Genomic DNA, 25,221 nt, shown 5'->3' on the forward strand with positions numbered 1-25,221 from the left:
CATGTTGTCTAGCTGTGTGATCTTGGGGGGAATCATTTAACTTCTCCGAGTTTCAGTTTCTTCATCTATAAAATGGAGGCAACATCCCCTGAATCATAGGGTTTTTGGGAGAATTCTATGGGATAATACATGTAAAACAATAGAATAATGGTTGACCCGTAGAAAGTGTCTGACAAATACTTCCCTCTATTTCTACTGCCTCATCTGTGGCAGGGATAACTGCCTTCCAAGTTGGTTACAACATCAAGGGTCTAAGGATCCTCGATATGTTTAATATAAGGTAGTGAAGACACTCTCTTTTTTTTGTCTGTGTACCATGTCATATGCCTGGAATGTTCCCTCTTGTTTACTCCATCTGTAAGCTGTAAATCATGGCCCATTAGTGAGTTATTAAATCAAGTTAATGAGCTATGATCTCCATTTTTTAAAAAGGAGAGAAACAAATAGAACGGAAAATAACGAAGTACACTGTATACAAAAGGTGTTATTCCTATTTAACAAAACTTTTCTGTTTTATGTGTGTATGTATTTACTGGGTCAGGATAAAGAATGTACTTCTTACTTTGCATCTAAATATTTGAAAGGCTCTCGGTTACCTCATATAAGAGCTTCAAGAATTATTCGGATATGCTTCCATGGAAGCAATCAAGATTCCAGGCCTTTCTAGAACTAACAGATCTTTTCATATCACATTGCATTTAATTATCTTCCCTTCATCTGTCTTCCCCAGCAGACATAAGTTTCTTGCAGACAGGAAACATGACTGTTACTGCTGTGTCCTCAGTGTCCATTATAGGTCCTCGCACATAATATATACTCAAAAATGTTTGATGAAGGCCTGAATAAATCACGGCAACTGTTTCTTAAATCCACATTCAAAACTCAGAGGTTATTTGCCTGAACTCTCAAAATCGATATCTTTTATTAACAAATGAACAGGGCTGAGTTTTTCTTTTACATTATTTCCTGTGACCTTTTTCTCCTTCCCCTTGGTGGAATGATTTGCTTTTTTTCCTTGCCCTCCTGGGTATTCTAACTTTCCTTTTATCAAAACAAAGGATTGTCCTTTAGAAATTTGCACTTTTGTATAAATTTAATCCCCCATATCTTTGGCTTCTCCTAGTAGCATTTATACAAAAGATGCATCCCTGTTACCAGCAGGAAAAGCCTTGTTAGTTCTTTATTATACCAGCTTTTATCAGCTAATAGGTAAGAAGGGAAAGGGATATTTGAGAGGGAGGGAGATCTTCATGAGCTCATAAACTCACTCTTCCAAGGCAGTTGCCTGCCGTCTCTGCCCACAACAAGAGCCTCAAAATACATGCAATAAAATTCATATTCCAGTAGCTCACGAGCCTAAATGCATCTATGTTTGAAGCATTGATAATGTACTTGTGCATCATTTTGAAAAACATTTTATTCATATTTGTAACTTTACTTTTAAATTAACTACATGTTTCACAGTCTTCTACCACTATATGTTTCACAATGCAGGAAATACACAATACAAGTAGCATATTAAATCAAACATACCCAAATCATTCCCATAGAACATGAACAGTTAACATTAGCAATAATCAATTCCGCTTGCACAGCACCACTAAAGTACTTCAAGCACTTCACACAAAAGATTAAAGAAAAAAACTATAATTAGATTAGAAAATAGAGAGAGTTGGCTCATGTTTAAAATACCGCCTGGCTCAGATAGTGCTGGTTACCACTCCCTTCAAAATTTCAGGTAAACGAATTGCTACCACCTGGGAAGATCATTTCTAGTGGGGAAATGAAGGCAGCTTCTGCAAGACCCCAGGAAGGTACATTCTCTCTGACACCACCAGGACCAGGGCGAGAGTTGGGAGCATATGTGTGAGCGTGTGCGCTTGTGTGTGTGTGTGTGTGTGTGTGTGTGTGTATAGGGTATGGGAGGTAAATCCAAGAGGAAGAATGGTTTTTTGGTGCAAGCACATATTTTACTAAGTCAGCTACATTGTTTCTCACAGAACAAAGAAGGCGCTTGCTTTCTGATTTAGGTTTTGGCTTCATAGAAAACTATAAATAATACCAAAGAAATCCCATATTCCTACAGCATGGTTTATCCTGAACAAAAACCCCAAAGACATTTGTGTTAGAACTTCACCTCTCCTTATTCCTTAATCAAAGAGTCCAGCACTGTGCTGACAGAAGCAGATTGGGAATCACAGCTAAAGTGTATTCAACAGCTGACACCACATAAACTAAGCCCTTAGGGAGGCAGAGTGATGTGGGGAGACATATGGGACTGCGGGTAGGAGAGTTGATTCTGCCACAGATAGCTGTGGGATCCCAGGCAAGTCTCTGTCTCTGGTCTCCTCAGGCCTCAGTTTCCTCTTCTGTAAGTTAAGCAGAGGGCCCAATGATAACTAAGGTTCCTTCTAGCCCTAGAATTACACAAAGCTAAGCAAAGTGAGGAGAATAATACACTTTCAGGATGTTATTCTCAGATTTGAGCCATGCTCATCCTCTTATATTTATATAATCAGAGAAACCCTGCTAGTAATTTATTCTGAGGAAGCAAGTAGTTGACTTTCTAAAATAAACACAACTGACCATGGTCCTATACAAGCACTTTAGACAAAGCAAATCCTGTTGCCAAAATTAGTATTTAAAAAAGTACAAAAGTACAAACTTGTTGAATCTTTTTTGGTAAGAATTTCATTTAGGCCTTGCTTCTTGCTTTTTTTTTTTTTTTTTTTTTTTTTTTTGGTCTGTTTTATCACTTTTCATGAGAATAAGGCCAGGGGGCTCTTGTAAGTTCTTTCTTTCTGATTCACTGATACGACTATATGCACGGCCCATATTTCTTCTAATTCTATGTCTCTTAGAGTCATTTAGATGCTAAAGTCAGCCCTCTAGGTACAAAATTTTTTTTTTTTTTTTTTTTTTTTTTTTTGAGACGGAGTCTCGCTCTGTCGCCCAGGCTGGAGTGCAGTGGCTGCATCTCAGCTCACTGCAAGCTCCGCCTCCCGGGTCTACGCCATTCTCCTGCCTCAGCCTCCCGAGTAGCTGGGACTACAGGCGCCCGCCACCTCACCCGGCTAGTTTTTTGTATTTTTTAGTAGAGACGGGGTTTCACCATATTAGCCAGGCTGGTCTCGATCTCCTGACCTTGTGATCTGCCCGTCTCGGCCTCCCAAAGTGCTGGGATTACAGGCTTGAGCCACCGCGCCCGGCCTAGGTACAAAATAAGTAGTAATAATTGAACATTTGGAAACCAAATACCATATTTGTATATTATAGAGATTTCATTTGGGGAATTTCTTATGAAGTGTCAAGTATTTCTGAGTCTCATTAAAAGGAGGTTCCTCCCTTCAATACAATATCCAACTATTACTTTTGTTACTCTAAGTCTTTGTCTCTTCTGTATGTTATACTTTTATTTATGATTTTAGAGAATAAAGATTTAAATCTAATTACTACTCTTTCAAATAAGTGTATTAATTTTATATAATATCATATCACTTCATTTAATTTTCTTAATCTTCCACAACTTAATAGCTATTAGCAATATATTTCAGCAAATTTCTTCTAATATCTTAACAATTTATGCATTCTGTCTCTAATAAGATACTTGGTAATTTTCCCTTCGAGCTTTATTGTATATAAGCATTTCAGTTACACTAACTGATTTAGTTCTATCCTATTAACCCAGCTGACTTTTTCCACTTGCTACCAAGGACTAAAACATTTCAAAATTTAAAAATATTTTGTAGCATGTAGACCAACAATACAATACAAGAGAGAAGAAGAACTAGAAATGGAGCTGTTAACTTTCCATCATATTTGTGATGTCACTACAAGACATGCTCTAGGGTGGTTCTGAACAGTCACAGATTACAATTAAGGGTATCAAAATAATCTTTTGAAATGGAGTTGGCCAAATTCGAAGGGTTAATAACTTGTTTTTCTTAATCTCAGGGCTTCCCTGGAATAAGAAGGTACTCTAGGCTTATTGGTTCAGTCAGGAAATTAGGCCCTATGTGAACCTGTGCCTTCCAGAATCCCACTCCCTTCTAAGCCCTGCTGTAAATAACAAATACATACAAGACTTAACTTTAGAGCCAAAGTGGAACCAACAGCAAAAGTTCAACTCAAGTATGTAAATTAGTATCTATAACATATACCTCATGCCTAAAATTTCAGGTAAGAAGAATATGATCTCAGGTTGTAGTCAGATTGGATTCTGGGCCAGAGTGGGGAGTGGAGAATACAATAAGAATGGGCATGGTTCTTCCATATGGTACATAGATTCATGTTGACCATTAATTAGGCATCACTTTCTTCCTTTTGCCTGTTAGTACTTATATATTTTTAAAAGTACAGTCAGCACTGATGAAGTTTGGAAGTAATACAGGAAGCTTGTCTTGGAAGAGGAACATGTTATAGTTGAGTGTTGATGGATCTTAACTCAAGAGGTAGCTACTAGAATGAAAGACAGGAAGGCATTTCACATTCAATCAATTATTTATCTTTTTCTGGTAAATTAATGAGTTTTGTCAGACAAGGAACAAGTAACTTTTACGGTCTGAGAAACAATTGGTAACGAGATGACACAGAAGGAAGTCTTTCTGCCAAAACTTGTTAGAGAAAAGTACACGACTCTTTAGAAGAATGCCGTGGATTTTAAATTTATGCACTAAAGTTAATGCAGTCAATACCAGGCAAGTTAGGAGATAATACAGGAATATTTTCTTTTCACATTGACAGTAAGCAAATGTCCAAGGGTTTGGTCCACATATGCCATTTAAGATTTATTAGAAATGAAAATGTTTCTTCTCATTATTTTTATTGCTACCTATGCTGAGCACTTTATCCTGGATCATAACATTGCCAAAGAATAACTTGATAAAAGCAGGCACCTTTAACTAATTTAATCTAATAACATTTCAGACATTTATTCCAAATGGTTAAACATAAGATGTTTCAGTAGAGTACTGATGAACATGGGTTAATTAGAACATATGTTCTGTTGCTACGTGGTGTTGCCTTTGTTTTCTCAAGTTGAATTGCTCACAAAGTGCAGATAGAGAAATACTCCATTGCCTACCTGACGTAGAGGGAGCGTTTCTGATTGGTTCGCAGGGACCCGGACCCGGAGCTCATGCTGTGGTTCATCATCTGCTCTCGTAGGTCATGGATTTTGGCCTCAAATCGAGCGTAATCTGGGAATGAAACAAAGGTAGCAAATTTGGCTCTGTGCCTTCAAGAGTTAGAAATGCTGCACAGCTCAGGCAGCCCCTCATCCACGTTGTTGGTTCCTTTGCCAAACAATGGGGAGACACACAATTCAAGGGTATGCCTGTTTACTATTATTTATTCACAGACATTTACAAGAGGAAAATGATAAATCAGTTATTTCCCAAAAGGTACCTAGAAAACACACCACCATCAAATTACCAACTTGTAAAAAGTCCATTGGGGGTGGGAAAGGGAGGATGGGGGAATCATGGGGAGGGGTGGAGGTAGATGTGGTTATAAACAGGCAACGTAAAGTATCCTCGCGGTGATGGAAATGTTCTCTATCTTGCCTGTAGTGGTGGATATTGGCAACTGCACATGTGATAAAATTACACAGAACTAACACACACACACACAGACAACTGGGGAAAATCTGAATAATATTGATGAATTGTGTCAAGGTGAATATCCTAGTTGTCATAATATGCAATAGTTTTGCAAAATGTTACTACTGGGAGAAACTGAGTAAAGTTATTTCTTACAGCTGCATGTGAATCTATAATTATCTCAAAAACAAAAAGCAAAAAAAAAAAAAAAATCCATGGGAATCTCAACTCAATGGGGTATTGAGGAGAGTCTTTAGTTACTCTCAGCCTGATAGACCAGACAATCAAGAGTTTGGTGATGAATTGTGTAAGAAATGTCATTTAATTTAACTAGGTTTTGTTAGGGGGTGGGGGTCTGCTAGAAGTTGACCACTGGGATCATACCTCAATTTTGTCCCATAACTTTGCCCCACATGCCAAATTTTAGAACTTTTCAAACATTAAAAATTATGGGTATAAAAAATATCAAAGAAATCTATATATTATACCTTTGCCATTGTTTCACAGAAAAAAATATTTTTGGCATGTCAACTCAATAAAAATAAAGAAAGAATAGGTTCTAAGGTACTTATTAACACAATAAACATGTAAAAAGAAATGTCTTTTGATGTTTCAATATTTTTTATCACAACCTAGAAACTTCTATCATTTCCTTGGCAAAACAATGTCTTGCTTTAGAAAATTCAGCAGGCTTAACTTACCCACGAATAAACTTAGAAATGTTAATTGAAATTATAAATGGTTCTTTTAATTACAAAGAAACTCACCATGAAGAATTTTAATAGAGTATGAGTACATCAGTACATTTCAGAAAACAATTTGATTTTCAATTCAATTTATTCACAACTTTAATAAAACAAGGATGAATGAATATAATAAAAGATGATCTGCTTATAGAGTGTTTCAAATTCTTTATAAGAAAAAGTTCTACAAAATGTAATTTCATTTCGGCTTACTGAATATGTATTGAGTACTGTAGGGATAGCTTTTCTAAAAGATTTGATCTTCATTTTCAGTAATAAATAGATAACAGGAAAATAAACTCTGAATATTAAATATTTTTAAAGTTTAATACACAACAGATAAAGCCATAATAGTTGGCTGGAAATTTCTGGTGCATAAGCAAAGTCTGGTATTATCCAGATTTGGAAGGCTTCCTGCTTATGCTTAGCTTTGAATAATTAAGTCCTAAGTGATTAAATAAGCAGAATACATATTTAACAACATATTTAAGGTAAAAACCTATTGACTATAATTTAAGAAAATTTATTTCATTTTCTAGTGAGAGAAAACATTTATTTATAAACATCAATATGATACTGTATGCAGGCCAGACGTGGTGACACACACATATAGTCCCAGCTATTTGGGAGACTGAGGCAGGAGAATCACTTGAGCCCAGGATTTCAAGGTTTCAGTGACTTATGATCTCACCACTGCACTCCAGCTTGGGTGACAAAGAGAGACCCTGTCTTTATTTAAAATTTAAAAAATAAAGATACGATACTGTATGCAGATTTAAATCATTTTGAGCAAGTCGTATTTTCTTGTCACCTTGGAAGAGTCAATTAACATTTATTGCTGGCCACATGGCAGACAATATGTTCAATGCTTTATGGGCATTATCTCATTTCTTTTTTAAATTACAAAATGAAGTCTATGGATGTTGAAAATTTTGAAATATATAGAAAATCACAGGATAAAAATTGAGAGACTCTCTTGTCTCTTCTGCCTTCCCCTACCTTCTCTCTCACTGCTCTCTTTCCCTACAACTTACCCTAGTGATACATGTATGGTTGTGTGCTAGATATGTATATGTGTGTTTGTGGGTAGCTGTGTGTGTATATGCACACATACCTATACAAACGAGACCATAACTATTTATTGTATTAAGACTTTTTCTCCTTTTTTAATAGTGCAATTTGGATATTTTCCTGCCTTCTACAATGTACATAAATATCATTTTTCTTAATACTCTTAATACTCTATTCCATAGTTTAGACTGTATTTAACAACTCCCTTATCATTAGATATTTAGGCTTGTCCAGCTTTTTGCTATCATAAACAGGGATCTTGGTGTATGTGTGCATGTTGACAGCAGGTTAGTAGGGCACCAGAAGTGGAACTACTGGTCAAAGCTTTGCACAAAAATCTCACAGCCTCTAATAGCATTTCCCAGAGAAGAAAATGGCCTTGTCTGGAACACAGATCAGGAACTCTTAACTTTTTCTGACCCATGCTTTACATTGCCACTTGATAAATACCACATGTCACCTCTGAGAACCACTAACTCTCCCATCTAGAGAGAGAGGACACTCTCCTTTATAACTTTGAAGACTTTATTACCCATGATAAAGGCAGGAGATCCCACCTTCCAGCTGTCCCTTCTTAAACATCTAACTCTGTGCAAGTCTCAACCCTCATTTAATCACTTTGCTAACTTTATTGTATTCATCACATCAACTTGCAGTTATTTGTACAGTTGTTCATCTTCCATTAGACTGAGCCCTCTGATGGCAGGAAATATTTTTCATTCTCCTTGGAACTTCCTTTTCCTAACATAGTGTCTGAGATGCTCAATAAACTATTTTTTGGTAAATAAAAAATAAATGAGGGAGTGAGTAGAATACCTGGATGAATTCAGTTACAAAATGGCTCCAGGTACTGAAATTGTCCATTTTCATTTTTATGTTTTTGCAGTAAGAAAGATGAACATGCATCTCCCCTAGTAATACTTTTTTCAAGACTAAATATTCTAATTCCAAGGCTTTATTTCTGTCAAATCACTACCACTTCCAAATTCTTCTGCTATTTTTATTGTTCTCTAGGAAATCTCTCCATGTCAATCATGTCATACATTGGAAACAATTCTCTGACACTTCGTCTATATACAATCAACACTTTGTTAGGCTCTTGTAAGCTGCTACATTTTATATAACACAATAGGATACTTGCCTTAATAATAAATTATATTTGCCTTACTGTATGGCTTTTTAGATACCCAAAATGTTTTCTGCCATGCTTTCCAAATGTTTCGACTGCATGACATTCTACGGTGTCAAAATTCCCCAGTATGAATGATTTATACTGTATTTGCCTTAATTGGAATCTACCTTGTTTTCATCTTTCCTATTTTGACAGTCATCTTAATCTAAATCCTGTGTCAGAGGGGCTTATCTGTCTCTTTGCTACTTTTCTTTGAAAACTAAACATACACACAAGAAATTTCATCGTAGTAAAACTAGTAAGATCTGGGTTTATAAATATAAATGGTGTGTCTGTGGCAGCGGAGCTCTGTCTCCAATTTCTTGGAGATAAACAAGTTTATAGTTAGAAATGCTCTAGAAGTAAACATGAAACCTGCTATGCAAATTGTGAAATATAAGTCTTTATGTTTTATAGAAGTACTGAAATTGTATTTCTCAACAAGTTAAAACAGAAAAACCTAACACTACCATATCCATTAAATATTAATTCTCTCTCTCTTCCTCAAATATTTTACTCATATCTATGCCTGCCCCTTTGGAACATTTTTCAGTCAAATTCATAACATTGTCTTCATTCCAAGCCTCAGGAGAACATTCGAATGAAATTTTCAAATGCTTCAATCTTTATATCATCCAAAGTGGAATTCATGTTTACTAAGCACCTGCAATGAGCTAGGATCTGCACCACATACTTTAAAAAATATATTATTTTTCCTAAGAAAGTTCTGAGGTAGATATATTATTTTACAGATGAGGAAACAGAGGTTCAGAGAGGTTAACTAACTTCACAAAAGTCACAGAGCTACTAGGTAACATTGGACATGGAGCTAGGATTCAACCCTGTATCTCCATGAAGTCATTTTGTATCCATGATGTCACGACATTGGTTATAACACCACAATTGTTTAGAATGTAAGGCCTCCTCAATTCTCTACCCTTCCCCTCTTGACATCTTGCTCTTCCTTCCCTTCATCTATTGTGTTAGTCAGGTGCATGCTGGCCTTCCCTCTATCAAACTGTAAGCTACTTGGAGACTTGGGATGCCTCACTCATCTCTATTCCCAAACCTCAGGGTCTATCAGTCTACCTTCTGTGTAGACAAGACTTTCATAGTTTTGAACAAGTCAGAACCTGAAAGAATTTGCTTCCAGAATAGGACATGGACAGGAAAATTAATCATGATCATGCTGAGGTATAGAACAATATTAAAAATGCAGCACTTTCTTCTGTCTTGCTTTACATGAAATAGGTGACTGGTAAATGCTTTTTAAATTCCAAGTTATTTTATGTTTTGGGGGGTTTTTATTCTGTAACAAGAAGCAAAACACTGAAACTGAACTCCTAAGCAAATGTTTTAGAGGAGCTTCATGAAACATTACCTCCAGCTAGTTCTTTCCCCACCTCTGTGTATGATAACCCATTTTTTTCCTCCACATTTTTGGGTATGTAAAGCCATTGTTCCTGACTAGGTGCATTTATTCTGGGGATCTGGCATTTGTTTTCACTTGGACAAGATGGATGATAATAGTAAAAAGTGTACAAGATTTGGTTTATGTAGATGGAGTCAGAATCCTGGTTGTGCCACTAAATAGCTATATATTATTATGAAAGTTATTAACCTTTCTGTGCTTGATTTTTCTCAAGTAAAATAGGAATAAGAATTGGACCTACCTCAAGATCTGTTGAGAAGATTATGAGAGAGCTGATGGATCTAAAAGATTGGCGCTTGGTAATGACTGTCAATTCCTTCTATTCTGTGTGTAATTCACCACCTATTCTTGTTCATCACTTGTGAAAATTATAACCCCTTTCTGTACTGAGTAAAATGGAAACCTGTGTCTGCTCCTAGAGACCCCTGTTAGAGCCTCCCTCTACCTGTTATGAATTGATGTCTTCACCAGGTCATATAGGAATGAGCCACAGATGGCCATACTTTAGGACACTTGCCATCAGATGGAACTTCTCATCTGCTAGGCAACCACTCAGGGTACTCTCATAAGTTGACTTGGAGTCCAGGAGAATAATGTCCAATTCCAAAGCTGCTGCTGTTTTCAGGAATATCAGTGACTTCATTCATCAGTGTTGTCTCAAGGCTTTGAGCTACTGATGGACACTTGGATGGAGCAAGGTCATAGGTGTGAACATCACAAACTACACAGTGAGGTGGGCTCTGCCATACACTTGTTTGCAATTTGTTAAGGGTGAATAAGGCGACTCAGAATGCAAAGCTACCATTCACACAGAAAAGGAGGCATTGTCTCCTATAAGAAGGCTGGTGTTGTTTAATGCAATAGGATTAATCTGCATTGATTAAAACTGCCCAACTGCTCATGTCTTCAAGACTCAGGTGGCTTACCTTGGTTCTGAGATAAGAAAACAATATACTCAGTGGGTTAGGCAATAGCATGAGGCCATGGCCTGCCCTCTCCCCTTCCCAAGTGAGCTGGTGGGCAGCATGCCACAGGATCAGTCACGACCTCATCCAGGTGTCTCATGATTGCCAGACAAGAGGAAGCCATGAACAGAGGAAACAGGGTTAGAAACTCTATGTTAGAAGGCCAGCTTTTAGTCTTAATCTTGTCATTTATTACTAATGAGGCCTTGGGAAGTTACTGAACCTCAGTTTGTTCATCTACAAATTGTGAGGTTCACCTCACAAAGTGGTTGTGAGACTCAAAATGAGATTTGACTGAAGTGATTTGAAAATATAAGATAGGTGTTGCTGTTATTACTTTGGCAACTCCTATTAGGACAAAGACATGTGCAGTTCTTAGTGGTACTAACGGTGACAGTGGCACCCTCTTTCTATTTGTTCATTATAAACATGTGCAGCTTTAACAACAACTGGTAAGATCACTGGGCTGTAAACAGGACTCTGCACATCCAAGCAACAGAGACTACTTTCCTGCTGAGTTATCCATTTCCACACTACAGGAGAATTAGTTTGAAGAGAACACCTGCTGTACGTACGCAACGCTTTAAATAGACACAGCTGAACTAGAAGCTCGTGGTGTCTTATAATAAAGGAAATTTGAGCTTTAGGATAACTTCCAATAGGGTTAGGGTAAATGTCAATGGTGTGTAGTCTGTTTGGGGTCACAATACTGTTTACCTGGATGTGACCCTCATTGTCACTGAGGCTCAGGAAGGGTACATGGTAAGGATGAAGCAGGAATGATTTACATCTATTCTTAGCAGAGCATCTAATCACTGCTCCAGGGATGAGGTGCTGTGAGCAATTATAAATGTTTCCATTTCTTTGGTAGAAACATCCTTCTTTCATTTATTCAGTAAATATTTCTTCGGGGTTTATTACATGCCTTGCACAATCCTAATTGCTAGGGATACTGAATCCACTGAACAGATTTTTTTCCTCAAGAGGCTCACAGGCTAGTGCATAGTTGCTTGTAATTTTCTAGTTTCTTCTTGTGAATACAAAAAGAACATTTGGTATTTAAATATCTGCTCCATTTGAGGAGTATCATGTTCTTTTTAGATGGTAACAGGATATCAAGAAACCCTTCTATCATGGAAAGATGCTAATACAGTCAGTTCCATGTTAAAATGGACAAATTGGGACAGGTTAAATCTTTGTGAACTATCTGGTTACTTACAGAGCGAGAAGAGCAACTTGGGGTTCAAAGCAGTACCTTGGTATCAGAGTTTCTGGATTTGAGTCCTGGCTCTGAGAGATGTTAAGAAAATACCATACCCACTCAGAGATACCGTTTTCTCATTTGTAAAATGGAGAAATCATCCCTACCCCTATACATTGTTGTTCTGAATATCTAAGAGAATATAATTTATTTTCATCCTTTTAAGCAGTATTGATTTTAAAATGCACCATCAATTAATAATAGCATCTTTTTTTGGAGAGGGTGGACACAAGACTCTTCTGATTTCACAAGCTGAAATGAATTTTGTGGAGAGGGGAAGATGTGAGTCTTATAATCAATGAAATATGATAATTCAGAATGTTTAAAACTAGAAAATCCCAAACAAATGTACTACTGCTCTCTTTCTACTGGACTTTTAACCAAATAGTCACACATAAGAGGATTAGCCATAGAACACTGTTTATACCTCAATTTCAAGAAGCAATGCTTTGTCAAGATTCTTTCATTTGATGATACAAAAATAATTTTAATTATTTGGAGCTCAGAAAATATTAGATGGTTGCCATTTCATTACCTCTTCTTTTTCTAGTTTTCCTGGGATTTCAGAACCAGATATGCACAGAAGGGGCCCAGTCACATTACTTTAGGCTTCAGAGATACACATAGAGCTTTTCTCACCCTGGCTGCTTTTCAAGTCATCCTGTCAGGAAGGGCACCATTAGGAACTATTTGAGGAGGCTGGCTTCCCTCCCAGACATGCATTGGAATGCCCACCTCCATAAAGAGCACTGAGCTCTGGTGACTGGAAGGATTTGGGGTGGATCTCTCCAGGCTACGGCCTAAGGATTTCACTAGCTTTTACTTCAACCCCTGACTTAGCTCATCTCTCAAGTTGGCAACTGCCTCTGTGTTGAAGTGGTGACATGGAATTTTCCATTGCTAAAGATTTACAGATGTTTGGCTTACCAATCCAAGTGTGTGTGTGTGTGTGTGTGTGTGTGTGTATGTGAGAGAGAGAGAAAGACAGAGAGACAGAGAGAGAGAGACAGAGACAGAGAGAGACAAATAGATTATGAACTAAATTCATCAGAATCCAACTTTAACCAGAAATTCTAGACAATAGCAAGAGTCTATCTTTTCTGCACTCCACAAAGGAAGAGGATGTATACACCTCTCTTGTACCTCTTTGGTATTGACCATTAATAACTCAGTTGTGGATACTGTGAGGGCAAGGATGTTATCAAGTTTTTTTTTTTCTGTGTTCCTAACACTTGGCACAGAGTGTGGCACACAGTTATCAGCTAATAAATGCTAATATAAATGCTTGCTGAATTGGATGAGTTAAATGAAGAGTTCTGATAAACAAAAATGATCATTTAGTTTACCAGATCTAATACTAAATAGATCAGCCTTTTAGAATAATTTTTAATAATACACTGAATTAAGGTATGTCTTTCTCCATTCCTCCCCACCTCTTCTCTGTTTTCAGATAGAATTGGGATCATTTGTTTTGACTAGAACAATCTCTTGCAGCTTGGATGGAGAAACTTTAAAGAGGTTTCAGCCAAACACTTAGCAATTCTTTAATGTGTGAAATAAAGTAAGTTTTATAGGCAAATAACAATCTGAATCCCTAACTAGCTATTTCATATAATATTCATATAACTCTGAAAATTACATGCATCAAATTTCAATTTGGCTTCATGCAAGCTTTATTTTATAGATTAATAAAGGCAGATTTTCTTTGATTATCAGGATTATTGCAAAATGGAGTCAGCACAGAAGCTTTCTGAAGTTGGCAAAGTCTGTTTTCTTTCGGTGATAGGAGTAACTGATGTATTATTATTTTTTAAGACTCTGAGATAAATCTGATTCATGTTTGAATCATAAGTTTATTACTGATTTTTAGTGTGGATTTTGCATAAGACACTCAATTTAGAGAATACTCAGTTTTCTCATAGGTACAATAGAAAAACAGTGGTTACCTGATCAGATTTTTTGAAAGGTAAACACAACAGCAGTTGTAAATGGCATAGTCCATTGTTAGGAACAGACTAGGTGCTCAATAAATGAACAACAACAACAAAAACCATGAGGCTCTCTTGAAGCTTTATATTCCCTGTCTACAAAATGGAGACATCACTGATTTCCTGCTTACATTACAAGATTGCTGTGAAGATCAAATGAAGAAACATAAAACATAAAAATGTTTGGTAAACTGAATTGTACAGTATAAATAGAAAGTGGTGACAAAAGTAATTCATGCCAATGCAGTCTTTAAAAGTATCCCAACCTGCCTACATGACTACTTCCTCTGTCTGAGATTTATCTCAAAAGTAGAATTAGATTTCTGTCTTAGCTGTAAAAATAAAGCCACAAAGGACATCATGCATGAAAGAGTAAATGTGAAACTCTGTGGGGGAAAATGGAAACTTCAGATATTACTAGGGCCTAGCTGCCAATGGTAATTCTCTCAAGATTTTATTGGCAGGTTGAGTGAAAGTGCCAGAGCAGGGATGCACAGGCTGTAGTTTAATTGGTGTGATTTATAGCTAATGGTGCATCAGAAGGAACTAGGAACTGTGCCTTTTAATTTAAGGCATAGTATCTAAGACTGCATCCACCAGATAAGAAAATCTTTCTTGGCAAACTCTAATATTAAATCATTGCAGAATTTGTCTTGTTCTTTTGTATAAAAATCATGGAGCTAGGAGCTAAAATAACATCTAAGTTTCTTCTTTGCCTGATGCCATCCATGTAAAATGTGACTTGCTTCTTCATCAGCAGCATGAAAACAAACTAATACACCACTATTCCTAGGTAAATAGAGCCACATTGGGAAGACCACTAAGGGAATATGGAGGCTCAAGGAGGCTAGTCAATTTATCCAAGGCCACACAGCAGAACTGGGACTCAAACTCGAATCTTCTAGTCCTAGTTTTATTCATTTTTTTTTTTTCGCTACATTGATTCCAGACTTTCTTTTACAAGGGATTACTTTTCTCTGTTTTGTTCCTGACATGAACAGGTCCATGGCTGTCTCAGACTTGTTTGGTTACCCTAAGTAACCATTTAGCAGCCAATTTCTGATATGACTATAGATATATGTCTATAGTGAATTCTACAGGTGATTTGGCATGATCAAAATGAAAAGGCTTTGTTTGATTTCCCCAATAAACTCCTCAAATGAAAGCTTCTCAAGATATCATTTTGAGATACGGCAGGTCTTTCCTTCAAATACAACAGATACTTTTCTTTTGCACAACTCAGCATACATACAACTATTTATCTGTAAGTACTTACTTAGTATCTGTGAGGCACATTGCAGGTACCTGACATATGTCTAACTGATGGAGTGAGGCTGCTAATGTGGCCATCTCTCCCTTTTCCTGAGAAGAAAGTGAACCAGCCATTTCAAAATGTGGAGAATTCGTTAAATATGTTCTACTCCTCTATAGCTCTCCCACTAAAATAATTTTCAGTTTTCAATTGAGGTGAAAGCAAGAAGCGGCAGAGAGATGGATTGAGAGAATTGTTTATATTCATAACTTTGTTCTCAACATAATTATCTATTTCTGAATCCTAAAATCACCTAGCTAGATTCTCCCTCAATCTGAAGATTACCTTTTACTCCTTGAGATGCTAAATGTGTTCCTATTTATCATATTAATATTGCAAGTATTTTGTGGTATGCAGCCAGAAAAATCACATAATGGGAAATTACCCACAGCCCCCAAACTCATAAACAGGAACTGAATAGAAATTCCTCAGTGCAATTTATGGTAACAATTTCATGCTCAGTTTAGCTACTTCCATGACTCAGAATAAGAAATTTCTTTTGCTTATTTCAGTACTTTTTTTCTAAAAAATTGTTTCCCTAATTTTTGGCAAAGGATGTATGAGAAAGTGAAGAACTCCCTGGTTGTACATGAATTTGGAATTGTCTCTTAAGTAAGGCCAAAATATAACACCATACCATTCATTGCACAGTACTATTTGCTATAAATTTGACCTCTAAAACAAAGATATTACAAAATCATTGAGTGTTTTTTAAGGGATATATGATACTTGTCATTTAGTTCCCAGTATTATGATGGAAAGCCTGGATAGTGGATAGAAAACCTGGAGGTCATTTAGACATCTCTTTCAATGGGTGGGTGAGAAATGGTGAAGAAGATGGGAATGGAGAAGGACCATACATTTGGTAAGTGTAAATAAGAGTCTTTGCTGATTAATTCAGTATGGCCCATGAGAAAGAGTGGAAGTGTCCAAGGTTCCCTCAAGTTTCCAGCTTGGGCAACTGACTGGGAACAGAAAGGAGCTACCATTGAGAGGAAGAAAAGAAAATGACACTGAGTCCATGTTAGGACACACTGGGTTTAAAGGGATATCATTATGACCTAGGCTTTCTGAATTCCAGTGACTGGGAACATGGGAATATACATCTTTAACTATTGAAGCAATTTATACACCAGAGCCTAAGGAATATTTATAGATGAGGGCTGTGCTGCAGTGACAGGGCTGTATGAAACATATACTAATCTGACCATTCTATCCTCCAGACTCACGGAAAAATTAGGAAATAATAAAAGTAAGCAACCATTAAAAATAGACCTTTATGCATAAATAAACAAAAATCAGCTAGGAGACAATTCATCCCTGTATAACTAAAACAGGCAAATTTATCTTTCTTCTGATTAATAATTTAAGAAGAAATCCCAAGCATGCTGCTTATGGAGGTGTAGGAGGAGATCCTATAATTAGACTCCAATTTGAACCATGAGGGTGAGGATCAGAAAGCTGACTCAGAGCCTGGTGTCAATTATTTGCAGTTTGTACAACAAAAGGCTAAAAATTTGGGAGATGCAGGATGACTGAAGCCCGATTCTGGGGGTTGTTATAGCACAGTTACAGGGTAAGTTTTTTTCCACTGTTATTTGCTGGAAAATTTATTCTCCATCTCCTTTAGTCTGTGCCTGAATTTTGTGGGACTTGCTCGAGAATGGTATTCATGCTTTAAATCCAAAAGCCAGGAATCATCACATTCCAACAACTTTCCTATTTATTTTAACCAAAATGGAGCTGGTTTCTATAAATCAATTTAAGAAATTATCCTCTTTGATACAATCTACTTATGTTTGATCGGTTTTAGAATAAACTAACAGATACACAAGAACTTATCAAGCTAGCTCGGTTCGGCAGAGAACTATAGCAGAAACAGCAGGTTTCTATTTGGCACATTTTGGATTTATCTGGACACAAGAGGATGTGAAAAGAACACCTTTCAGACAAAAGCCAGTCTTGAGTAGGAATTTAATATTCCTTGCTCAAACAGCTTAGTTTGTTTCCCATTTTCAGTCATTACCTGAATCCTTTTTTATCTCCTATGTAGAACAAATTCTCTCCCTCTATTTAATAGCCTTTCATATATGAAACAGAGTGAGAGAGAAAGAGGAAGGAAGGAAGGGAGGAAGGGAGGGAGGGAGGGAGGGAAGCAGGGAGGGAAAGAAGGAAGGAAAAGCTCTAATTTCTTCTGTTCTTTTGGTAACACACCTTCTCCCCTTCACATCCTTCAGCTGTTCCCCTTACGGCTTTCTGCAGACACTTCTGCTGGTCTCCCCTCTTCTCTCACACTCTGCTCACCACTATACTTTATTTTGTATTATCTGTCTCCATCCTTTCCCAAATCCTGAGCACTCAGCCTCCTCTGGCTCTTTTCTGATTCCTTCGCTCCTAGAACTGTGTCTGGTTGGCTCATGAAGGCAAACGACAAATGTTTGCCATGTGCACATGTATGTGCATGAATGAATACATCCAGATTCTGACTTCCTCTGGGCAACCTCTACTTTGTCAATGCCCCTCCTATGATGGGGGTAGGGGAGAGTCCTCCTAGAACTGAACATGATATTCCAGGTGTGATCTAATACACTTAAATGTCCAAAGCTCTTTCTTCCCTAAATGTTCCTTTTTAAAAGCTACTGTTCTCAATTAATGTGTGTCTCATCTTCTTAAGTATATTAATTAGAGGTATTTTGATGTTTCCCTCTATTCTTTGCATTATCTCTTGATTCTCTGGATTCTTTGTTATTGTTTTGTTTTAAGGATATCCTCAGGTGTCTGGTGATCCTTGCTTATAAGTCCAAACTAATAATGAGGCACTAAAATGCTGATTGGAAGCTCTCTGTGCAGGCAAGTATTGTTGAATAGTGGTAAACAGGTGATGTGTTCATTTTGGAGACACTCAAATATCAGGACCTATAAATCTCTATGCCAAGTCAGTTTCCCCAGAGTCTCTTAATATCATTTATTTCAGGTTAAAAGCTTGGTTACCAGGTTCTGGGAGTGAAGGGAGGAGAGGGGCTTAGACAAGTGTCGGGGTGGGAGTATGTCTCATAATTCACTAAGTACCTTCTTTTAGATCTGTGTTCCCTGTGCAGCATTTTACCCCCACCATCATCCATGTCTGATGCCTCAGGTCCAATCTGGTTCAGTCTTTCCAAAGAGGAAACATTGGCTGGGTGGGAATGATTGGCAGGTCGAAGAGAGAATTTGAAGCTCTAGCTGCTCCTTTTAAAACTTCTAACTAATCTTTGTGTTTTCAGGACTTCCTCACATCCATGTCTTCAGATACCCAAGGCCTTTAATACCCGAGTCCTTCCTGGATTCTGCACATCTCATTAGCTTCATATTCCTGTAAGTACTTGGGTTTCTGCCTTCTCAGCTCTGATGTGTCATTTTCCAATCAATCATCAGCATTCCATCTTCCAAAGTTTTGTTCATATGTCTTACTTGTGTTGTCTTGACCAACTTCTTTTTGGAGCTTAGATTTTTTACCTATTTAACTTCCTTAATTGTTACTTTAGTGGAGTTTTGGACGGGAACAAAAATATAGGCAGGTGTTTAAATTATCACATTTAACAAGGAACTCAAAATTTATATTTAATTCTATTTAATTTAATCTGGCTGCTTTCTTGCCATCAGTCTATTTGAAAAGCTCATATGGACCCAGCTCTGTCATCATCACATGTTCTATGTCCCCAAACCTTGTGACATCTGCAAAAAAGTACAGAAGACCTCAAAGAGAAGGTAAACTAGAATTTATTTTTATACCTTTTATTCAGTTTTTATTAAAGCTTTCCTGCCTTTCCAGATTGACACAGAATTATGCCATGAATCTGTCTATTAATCCATTTACAACAAGTTCTGGGGATAGAAATTAAGGTTTAAACATATAATTCTTACCATCAAAGGACTCCCTGTTGATTAGGGGACATAGGCAAGAAAACAGACAGTAAATTTGTTAAGGCATGAACAAAGAGCTGTGTTGGTATACACAGTACAGAGAGGAAGTACAAAGAGGATGGTGCTTAAGAAGAGGTAACACCTAGACCTAATCTTAGAGGATGAGGAAGCATTGCGTAGTCTAGAAGACTAGGTGTAGGGATGAAGGAAGACATATCAGAGAAAGGGGAGCAGCTACACAGAGGCAAGGATTATGCCTCTTCTGCCTCTGAAGAGGAGAAATTTCTTTCAATCAATAGAAAGTACAGGACAATGGAGACGAAGTCATCTTTTGATGGGATAACTTGATGTTAGCGTCCTTCTATGAGAAAATGGGAAGCAGCCCCTTATAATAAAATCTCTGGCTTTTGAGTTACCAAGTAAAACTGAGATGTCAGCATCCCTTGGCCGAATGTGGAACTTGCTAATAGGACCCCTACATTCATGGGAAGGGATAAAAGAGCTTTAAAACGTACAAAAGCATTGTGTGAATATATGGGATAATATTATTACTACAATACTGCCTACCACCACCATCCCCAGCCCTGAGAAATCTTCTTAAACTTACAAAATGAAGCTGCTTCTCTGTGGATGTAGACATTTCCTGGTTTCAACATTGCACCATAGCTATGCATTATGTCAACATTGGGAAGAAGCAGGGTGGAAGATGCACAGGAGCTCTCTGTACATTTCTTTGAAACTTCCTTTATACCTTTTAAAAGTTAAAAAGCAGCAGCAATGGCAGCTTCTCAAGGCCAGAGATGGGAAGCTCTATTTCATTTGCATTTCTACTTAGGGCTATAATGAATTGAACTCAATGTGTTGCTAAAGATTATTATGAAATTAAAATCCAGTTAGGATGGTCTCCTGGGCCTGGTAAAAGCTTGGATTAGAGGCCAGGCACAACAAGGGGTTGGGGGAGAAGGAGTGCTCAATGGAAGTAGGGCTGAGTGGGGAGTTTAAAGCATTGGCCTCTAAGTATAGAAACTGCAGTACAAATTTTAAAATATACTCAGGATAGTTAGTATTTGATCAAAATCCACTGTGACGTGAGGAATTTTTACTGCTGGGCATTCTAGTTTCCAGTTCTGTGATCAAGCCCAGTGACTGGTAAATACAATATGCCCCACTAGCCCCCATCTTCTCCCAGCTCCTATTCCCTCCTGGTGCTGAAAGGGGGAATGGCTAAGAAATTCCAAGGCCTGGTCAGGAAAGTGATCTTGAAATCATACACAATGAATAGTGCCATCACTAATGACTCAGGTTGTAAAGAACCAGTGAAGTGAGGAAATTCTTTCTATGCAAAGAATGTCTGGATATTTAGGCAAAATTGAAGGGGCTGAGGCAGGAATAACTAGGACAAACTCAGTAAGAACTTCAACCCTGGTTTTCCCAAGATCCAGTTTGTGTGCTGATCATTTTCTTTCATATCTAATTCCCTTACTTCCCCTGCTCTGTTTTATATCATAAGGGCTGACTTCATGCAAATTACATGGAATTTACATGTAATTCAGAATTTAATTTTGAATTTGCTCCCTGGGAAAATGACTTCTGACTAGGTTCAGCCAATGGGAGGCACTAACAGGAGATTGGAGGGTAGGAGGAAGGAGGCATAAAGGGAATTTCTTTCCCCTCTCTGTTTCAGGTGGCATTTCAAGAATGTCTGTTTTTCCTCCATGATTTCTATAGATATTCCTTAATGTTCAAGTCTCCATTAGCATAGGTATGAAGGTTTCTCAATGTGCTCTTGCTTTGGCTTCCTTTAATCAGAATAGAAAGAGAAAATTTTTTGACTTTATTCAAACATATTAGGGGTTTGCTAGAGAAAACATTATTTGCTCCTAGTTATCTTGATATTATAAAAGGAGGCAGACCTGGACAAGTGTAAATTAGCACAGACATTCTAACAATCACCAGACAAAATGCACCCAATAAGTAATGCCAATGCAAGAAGTTTTGACTGTAATGCCCATGTGCAATAGGCTGAATGATGGCCCCCAAGTATATCCATATCCTAATCCTAAGAACTTGTGAATGTTACTTACTATGCTGAAAGGGGCTTTGAAGGTGTGATTAAGAGTTTTGAGATGGGGAGATTTTCCTGGATTATATGAGTGTGTCCTAAATATAATCACATAGGTCCATGTAAGAGGTAGGCAAGGTCAAAGGAGGAAATAGAAGGTGAGATAATGAAAACAAGAGGTTGGAGGGCTGGAGGAAGGGGGTCACAAGCCAAGAAGCATAGGTGGCCTCCAGAAGCTAGAAAATGCAAAGAAATAGATTTCTTATAGATTCTTCACAGGAGACCAGCCCTGCTCACACCTTGACTTTAGCCCAGTGAAACCGATTTCAGACTTCTCGCCTCCAAAACTGTAAGAGAATAGAACTGTGCTGTAATAAGCCACTAAATTTGTAGTAATTTGTTATAGTAGCAATAGGAAGCTAATATAATGTTCCAAGATACGATAAAAAAATTCTTTTTATTTAAACATGCCATCCGAATATGAACATATTCCTCTTGCTTTAAAAATTCCACATCTAGGCTGTTAGCAAAATTCATACACAAATTCTAGCTTACTATAAAATAATCACTTAAGGAAGTGTATAAAATTTCTTTGCTTCAGATATCATAGTGCCTCAGATTCCCTTTCAAGACTGAGACACTTTCTACTCCAGATGCCCTTGGCTGAAGACAGCTTCTATTTAAACAGGTAAATGGCCTGTTTGCAACATGCAGCCTTTATTCTTATCTGCATGGCATACTCCTTCTCTTTGTTTAAAATTTGATAGTAAGTCTTTTATGATTTTGCTGCTTTAAGTGAAATTAATCATGCCCCCCTTTATCGTACTCACTCTATACCTCATATATATATATTCATTTTTGCATTTATGAAAATTGTATCTTTTATGTTTATTATACCTGTTTCCCCTGCCAGCCTAAAACTTTATGGAGGAAGATATTATGTCTTATTTAACTGTGCACACTCAGCTCTTAGTACAAGTAAGTACCTAGTACATAATAAGTACTAAATAAATATCAATTGAATTGAATAAGAACACTGAGTTTAGGTTAAAAAAAAAAATCTCAGAAGGAATGTCAGAGAGTAAGTACATACTTACTGCTGGGGTGACCAGGGGCAAATTACTTAACCTTTCTGAGTTGGAAATTATGCCAACTACAATTACAAGACCATTGTGAAGATAAATAAGATGACACATGTAAAGAAGCTGTACAAAGTAGGGGTCTAGCCTGGGTGACAGAGCGAGACTGTCCATTCTCCTCATAATAAATGCCCATTCTCCTCATAATAAGTTGAAAATTAGTTTGCAACAAACTTGCTCCTGCCCTTTTTTGTATTCAGGATTTGGCAAGACCTTCTGAGCTAATTTAGGACAACTTAGTGTTTAGCATAACTCTTTCATAGATTTGCTCTATTATCAATGTCTGATGATGTTGACAATGATGATGAAGAAGGAAGAAGAGGAGTTGGAGGAGGAGGAAGAAAACATCCAGAGCATTCAATTTATTCTAGTTAAATTACTAAGCAGAAAGACAATGGCCTAGGAAGTCTACTTTGTAATGCTGTTTGGTTCTAAGTACAGAGCATCCAGTAGGGAGACATGTAAATCCTGTTTCCAAAACACACTTAGAGGATTAGAGCATGTGGAAGATTTGCTCCCCACCTGGCTCAGAGCTACCAAGGTCACATTGGCTGTCTAAGGACATGTCTTCTGGCTAGAATAAGCCCTGGTGAAATTTTACATGATATCAGCACTTTGCAGAAAGTAAGAAATAAACCACCTGAAATCTACACATTAAAATTCAGCCTGTGTTGGTCTAATCAAATTTGGCTCTGTTAGAGAATTGAATTCACAGCAGAAAAGAGAAAAATGTATGTTCTTTTCTCAGCAGAAATTAGAATGTAGAATCATCATTGCTTGCCCCCAATGCTAAAAGCTTTCGTATGTGATGTTGTTGTTGTTGTTGTTGTTGTTGTTGTTGTTGTTGTTGTTTTTTGGTGTGGAATCTTCGCTGCGCAACTGGACCTCAGCTTGGAGCCACAAAGCAATGACTGCAGATCATGTAGGAGAGTATCTATCTGGCAATAGCCTGCACTTGTTTTGTTTTTTCTCTGCTTGCTCTTGAAAAGGGGGAGAGGAACAACCTTTGAAAGCTAATTATTCACTTTGAGAGATGATTAAGATGTGTAGTGCTCATGTGCATATTTGAAATGTAGAGGTGTGGTTTGTCTTTGTTTTTTTGAGATAGAGTCTCCCCCTATCGCCCAGGCTGGCGTGCAGTGGTGCAATCTTGGCTCACTGCAACCTCTGCATCCTCGGTTCAAGCGATTCTCCCACCAAAGCCTCCCAAGTAGCTGGAATTACAGGCGTGCACCACCACACCTGGCTAATTTTTGTTATTTTTTAGTAGAGATGGGGTTTCACCATGTTGGCCAGGCTGGTTTCAAACTCCTGACTTCAAGTGATCTGCCTGCCTTGGCCTTCCACAGTGCTGGGATTACGGGCGTGAGCCACTGTGCCTGGCCTAGATGTGTTTTTTTTTAAGTGTGTTGACTTAATGTCATTGTGGTATGATTCAAAATTAATGACACCTGAGGGCAGCCCTTCTGTGTATAGTGTCATATCATAAGTGTGGTTGTCACTTCCTCCCAGCTGATCTCCCTTTGATAAGACTAATAAGTCATATTTTGGGTTTCCTTATTCAGACCCTTTTGTTGAGTTTCATATCCCACCAAGTTGTACATTACTAGCTCACACCGTCTAGCTTTTATATATGCTCTCTTTTAATTCTTTCAAAAGCTCTTTGTGGAATATAGTCTTATTCCACTGTACATATGTGAAAACTAAGGCTCACACTAGTTGTGAAATATGCCCAGTCACACAGCTAGAAAATGTTGGTGGCAGAAGTGGAACCCTGATCTGATAACTTCATAGTGTTGTACGCAACTTCCTTCATGTACACAAAATGGCTGTCAATATGAGAAATTACCTGAACAATAAAGAGAAGACAACGACTTTTCTATCATAGGCCCAATTATCATGATAATTTAACATCCACAGAGGCTGCATCATATCTAAATGTAACAACTACAAACTGAAGAAACCTGCCATGGGGGTGACAAAAGTGGATTTGGAGTGAATCTCCCTTGCTGTTCTCTACTCCTCCAGAGATAGAAGACACAATTCACAAATAGACCATCTTTCAAATGCAAGCAACAGTCCCTCCTCTCTGCCTCCTGTGTCCATATATAATTCTCTTAAACAGCATAAATCTCATTTCTATGCATGTTACTATCTGTATGCATTTTTTCTTGGTCCCGAATTAAATTTATTTCATCTGTAAATGCAAGCAGGCTACACCTTGGGCCCCTGAGAATTCCTAGATTTATAACTATCACTGTACACATCATATCCATGCATAAAGTCCAGTAAAGTATTAATCACTTCATTTCTATCACAGGAAGAATTTCTCTGGGGCCATTTCCCCCAAGAAATACATACATTTTATCTGTCGATAAAGTGACCACACATGTCCAAGGAGCACAAAAATAAATCACATTAAGGGGTGGAAGTTAGATTTTTAAATTTTTATTCTTTATTTTTAGATGTAATCTTGCTCTGTTGCCCAGGCTGGAGTGCAGTGGCGCGATCTTGACTCATTGCAACCTCTGCCTCCCAGGTTCAAGAGATTCTCCTGTGTCAGCCTCCAGAGCA

General features: G+C 37.6%; 2 protein-coding genes and 1 long non-coding RNA gene across 32 annotated transcripts in view; 1 reads left to right on the forward strand and 2 right to left on the reverse strand.

Annotated features, from left to right (window-relative positions):
* Positions 1 to 24,830, forward strand: part of LOC126934939 (uncharacterized) — a 25,293-nt gene extending 463 nt beyond the window's left edge. The window contains exons 1-7 of one of the 3 annotated variants that reach the window (XR_007719150.1): positions 7,494 to 10,316; positions 11,420 to 13,804; positions 18,307 to 18,897; positions 19,186 to 19,290; positions 22,110 to 22,196; positions 22,422 to 22,486; positions 24,568 to 24,830. This is a non-coding gene — a long non-coding RNA (uncharacterized LOC126934939). Of the gene's footprint in view, positions 1 to 7,493; positions 13,805 to 18,306; positions 18,898 to 19,185; positions 19,291 to 22,109; positions 22,197 to 22,421; positions 22,487 to 24,567 lie in introns of those variants that run through there. The other 2 variants (XR_007719148.1, XR_007719149.1) reach the window with 2 other exon arrangements.
* CCDC90B (coiled-coil domain containing 90B) overlaps positions 1 to 25,221 on the reverse strand; it is a 695,243-nt gene that overhangs the window by 367,654 nt on the left and 302,368 nt on the right. The window lies entirely within an intron of this gene.
* The window catches only part of DLG2 (discs large MAGUK scaffold protein 2), a 2,230,265-nt gene that overhangs the window by 171,786 nt on the left and 2,033,258 nt on the right, over positions 1 to 25,221 (reverse strand). For all 28 annotated transcript variants that reach the window (XM_050755793.1, XM_050755797.1, XM_050755794.1 and 25 more), the window contains one exon: positions 5,084 to 5,198. In XM_050755793.1, coding sequence (XP_050611750.1) covers positions 5,084 to 5,198 — 115 coding nt within the window. The remainder of the gene's footprint in view (positions 1 to 5,083; positions 5,199 to 25,221) is intronic.

Source organism: Macaca thibetana, chromosome 14, assembly GCF_024542745.1.
Source record: "Macaca thibetana thibetana isolate TM-01 chromosome 14, ASM2454274v1, whole genome shotgun sequence".
Classification (NCBI taxonomy): Eukaryota; Metazoa; Chordata; class Mammalia; order Primates; family Cercopithecidae; genus Macaca; species Macaca thibetana.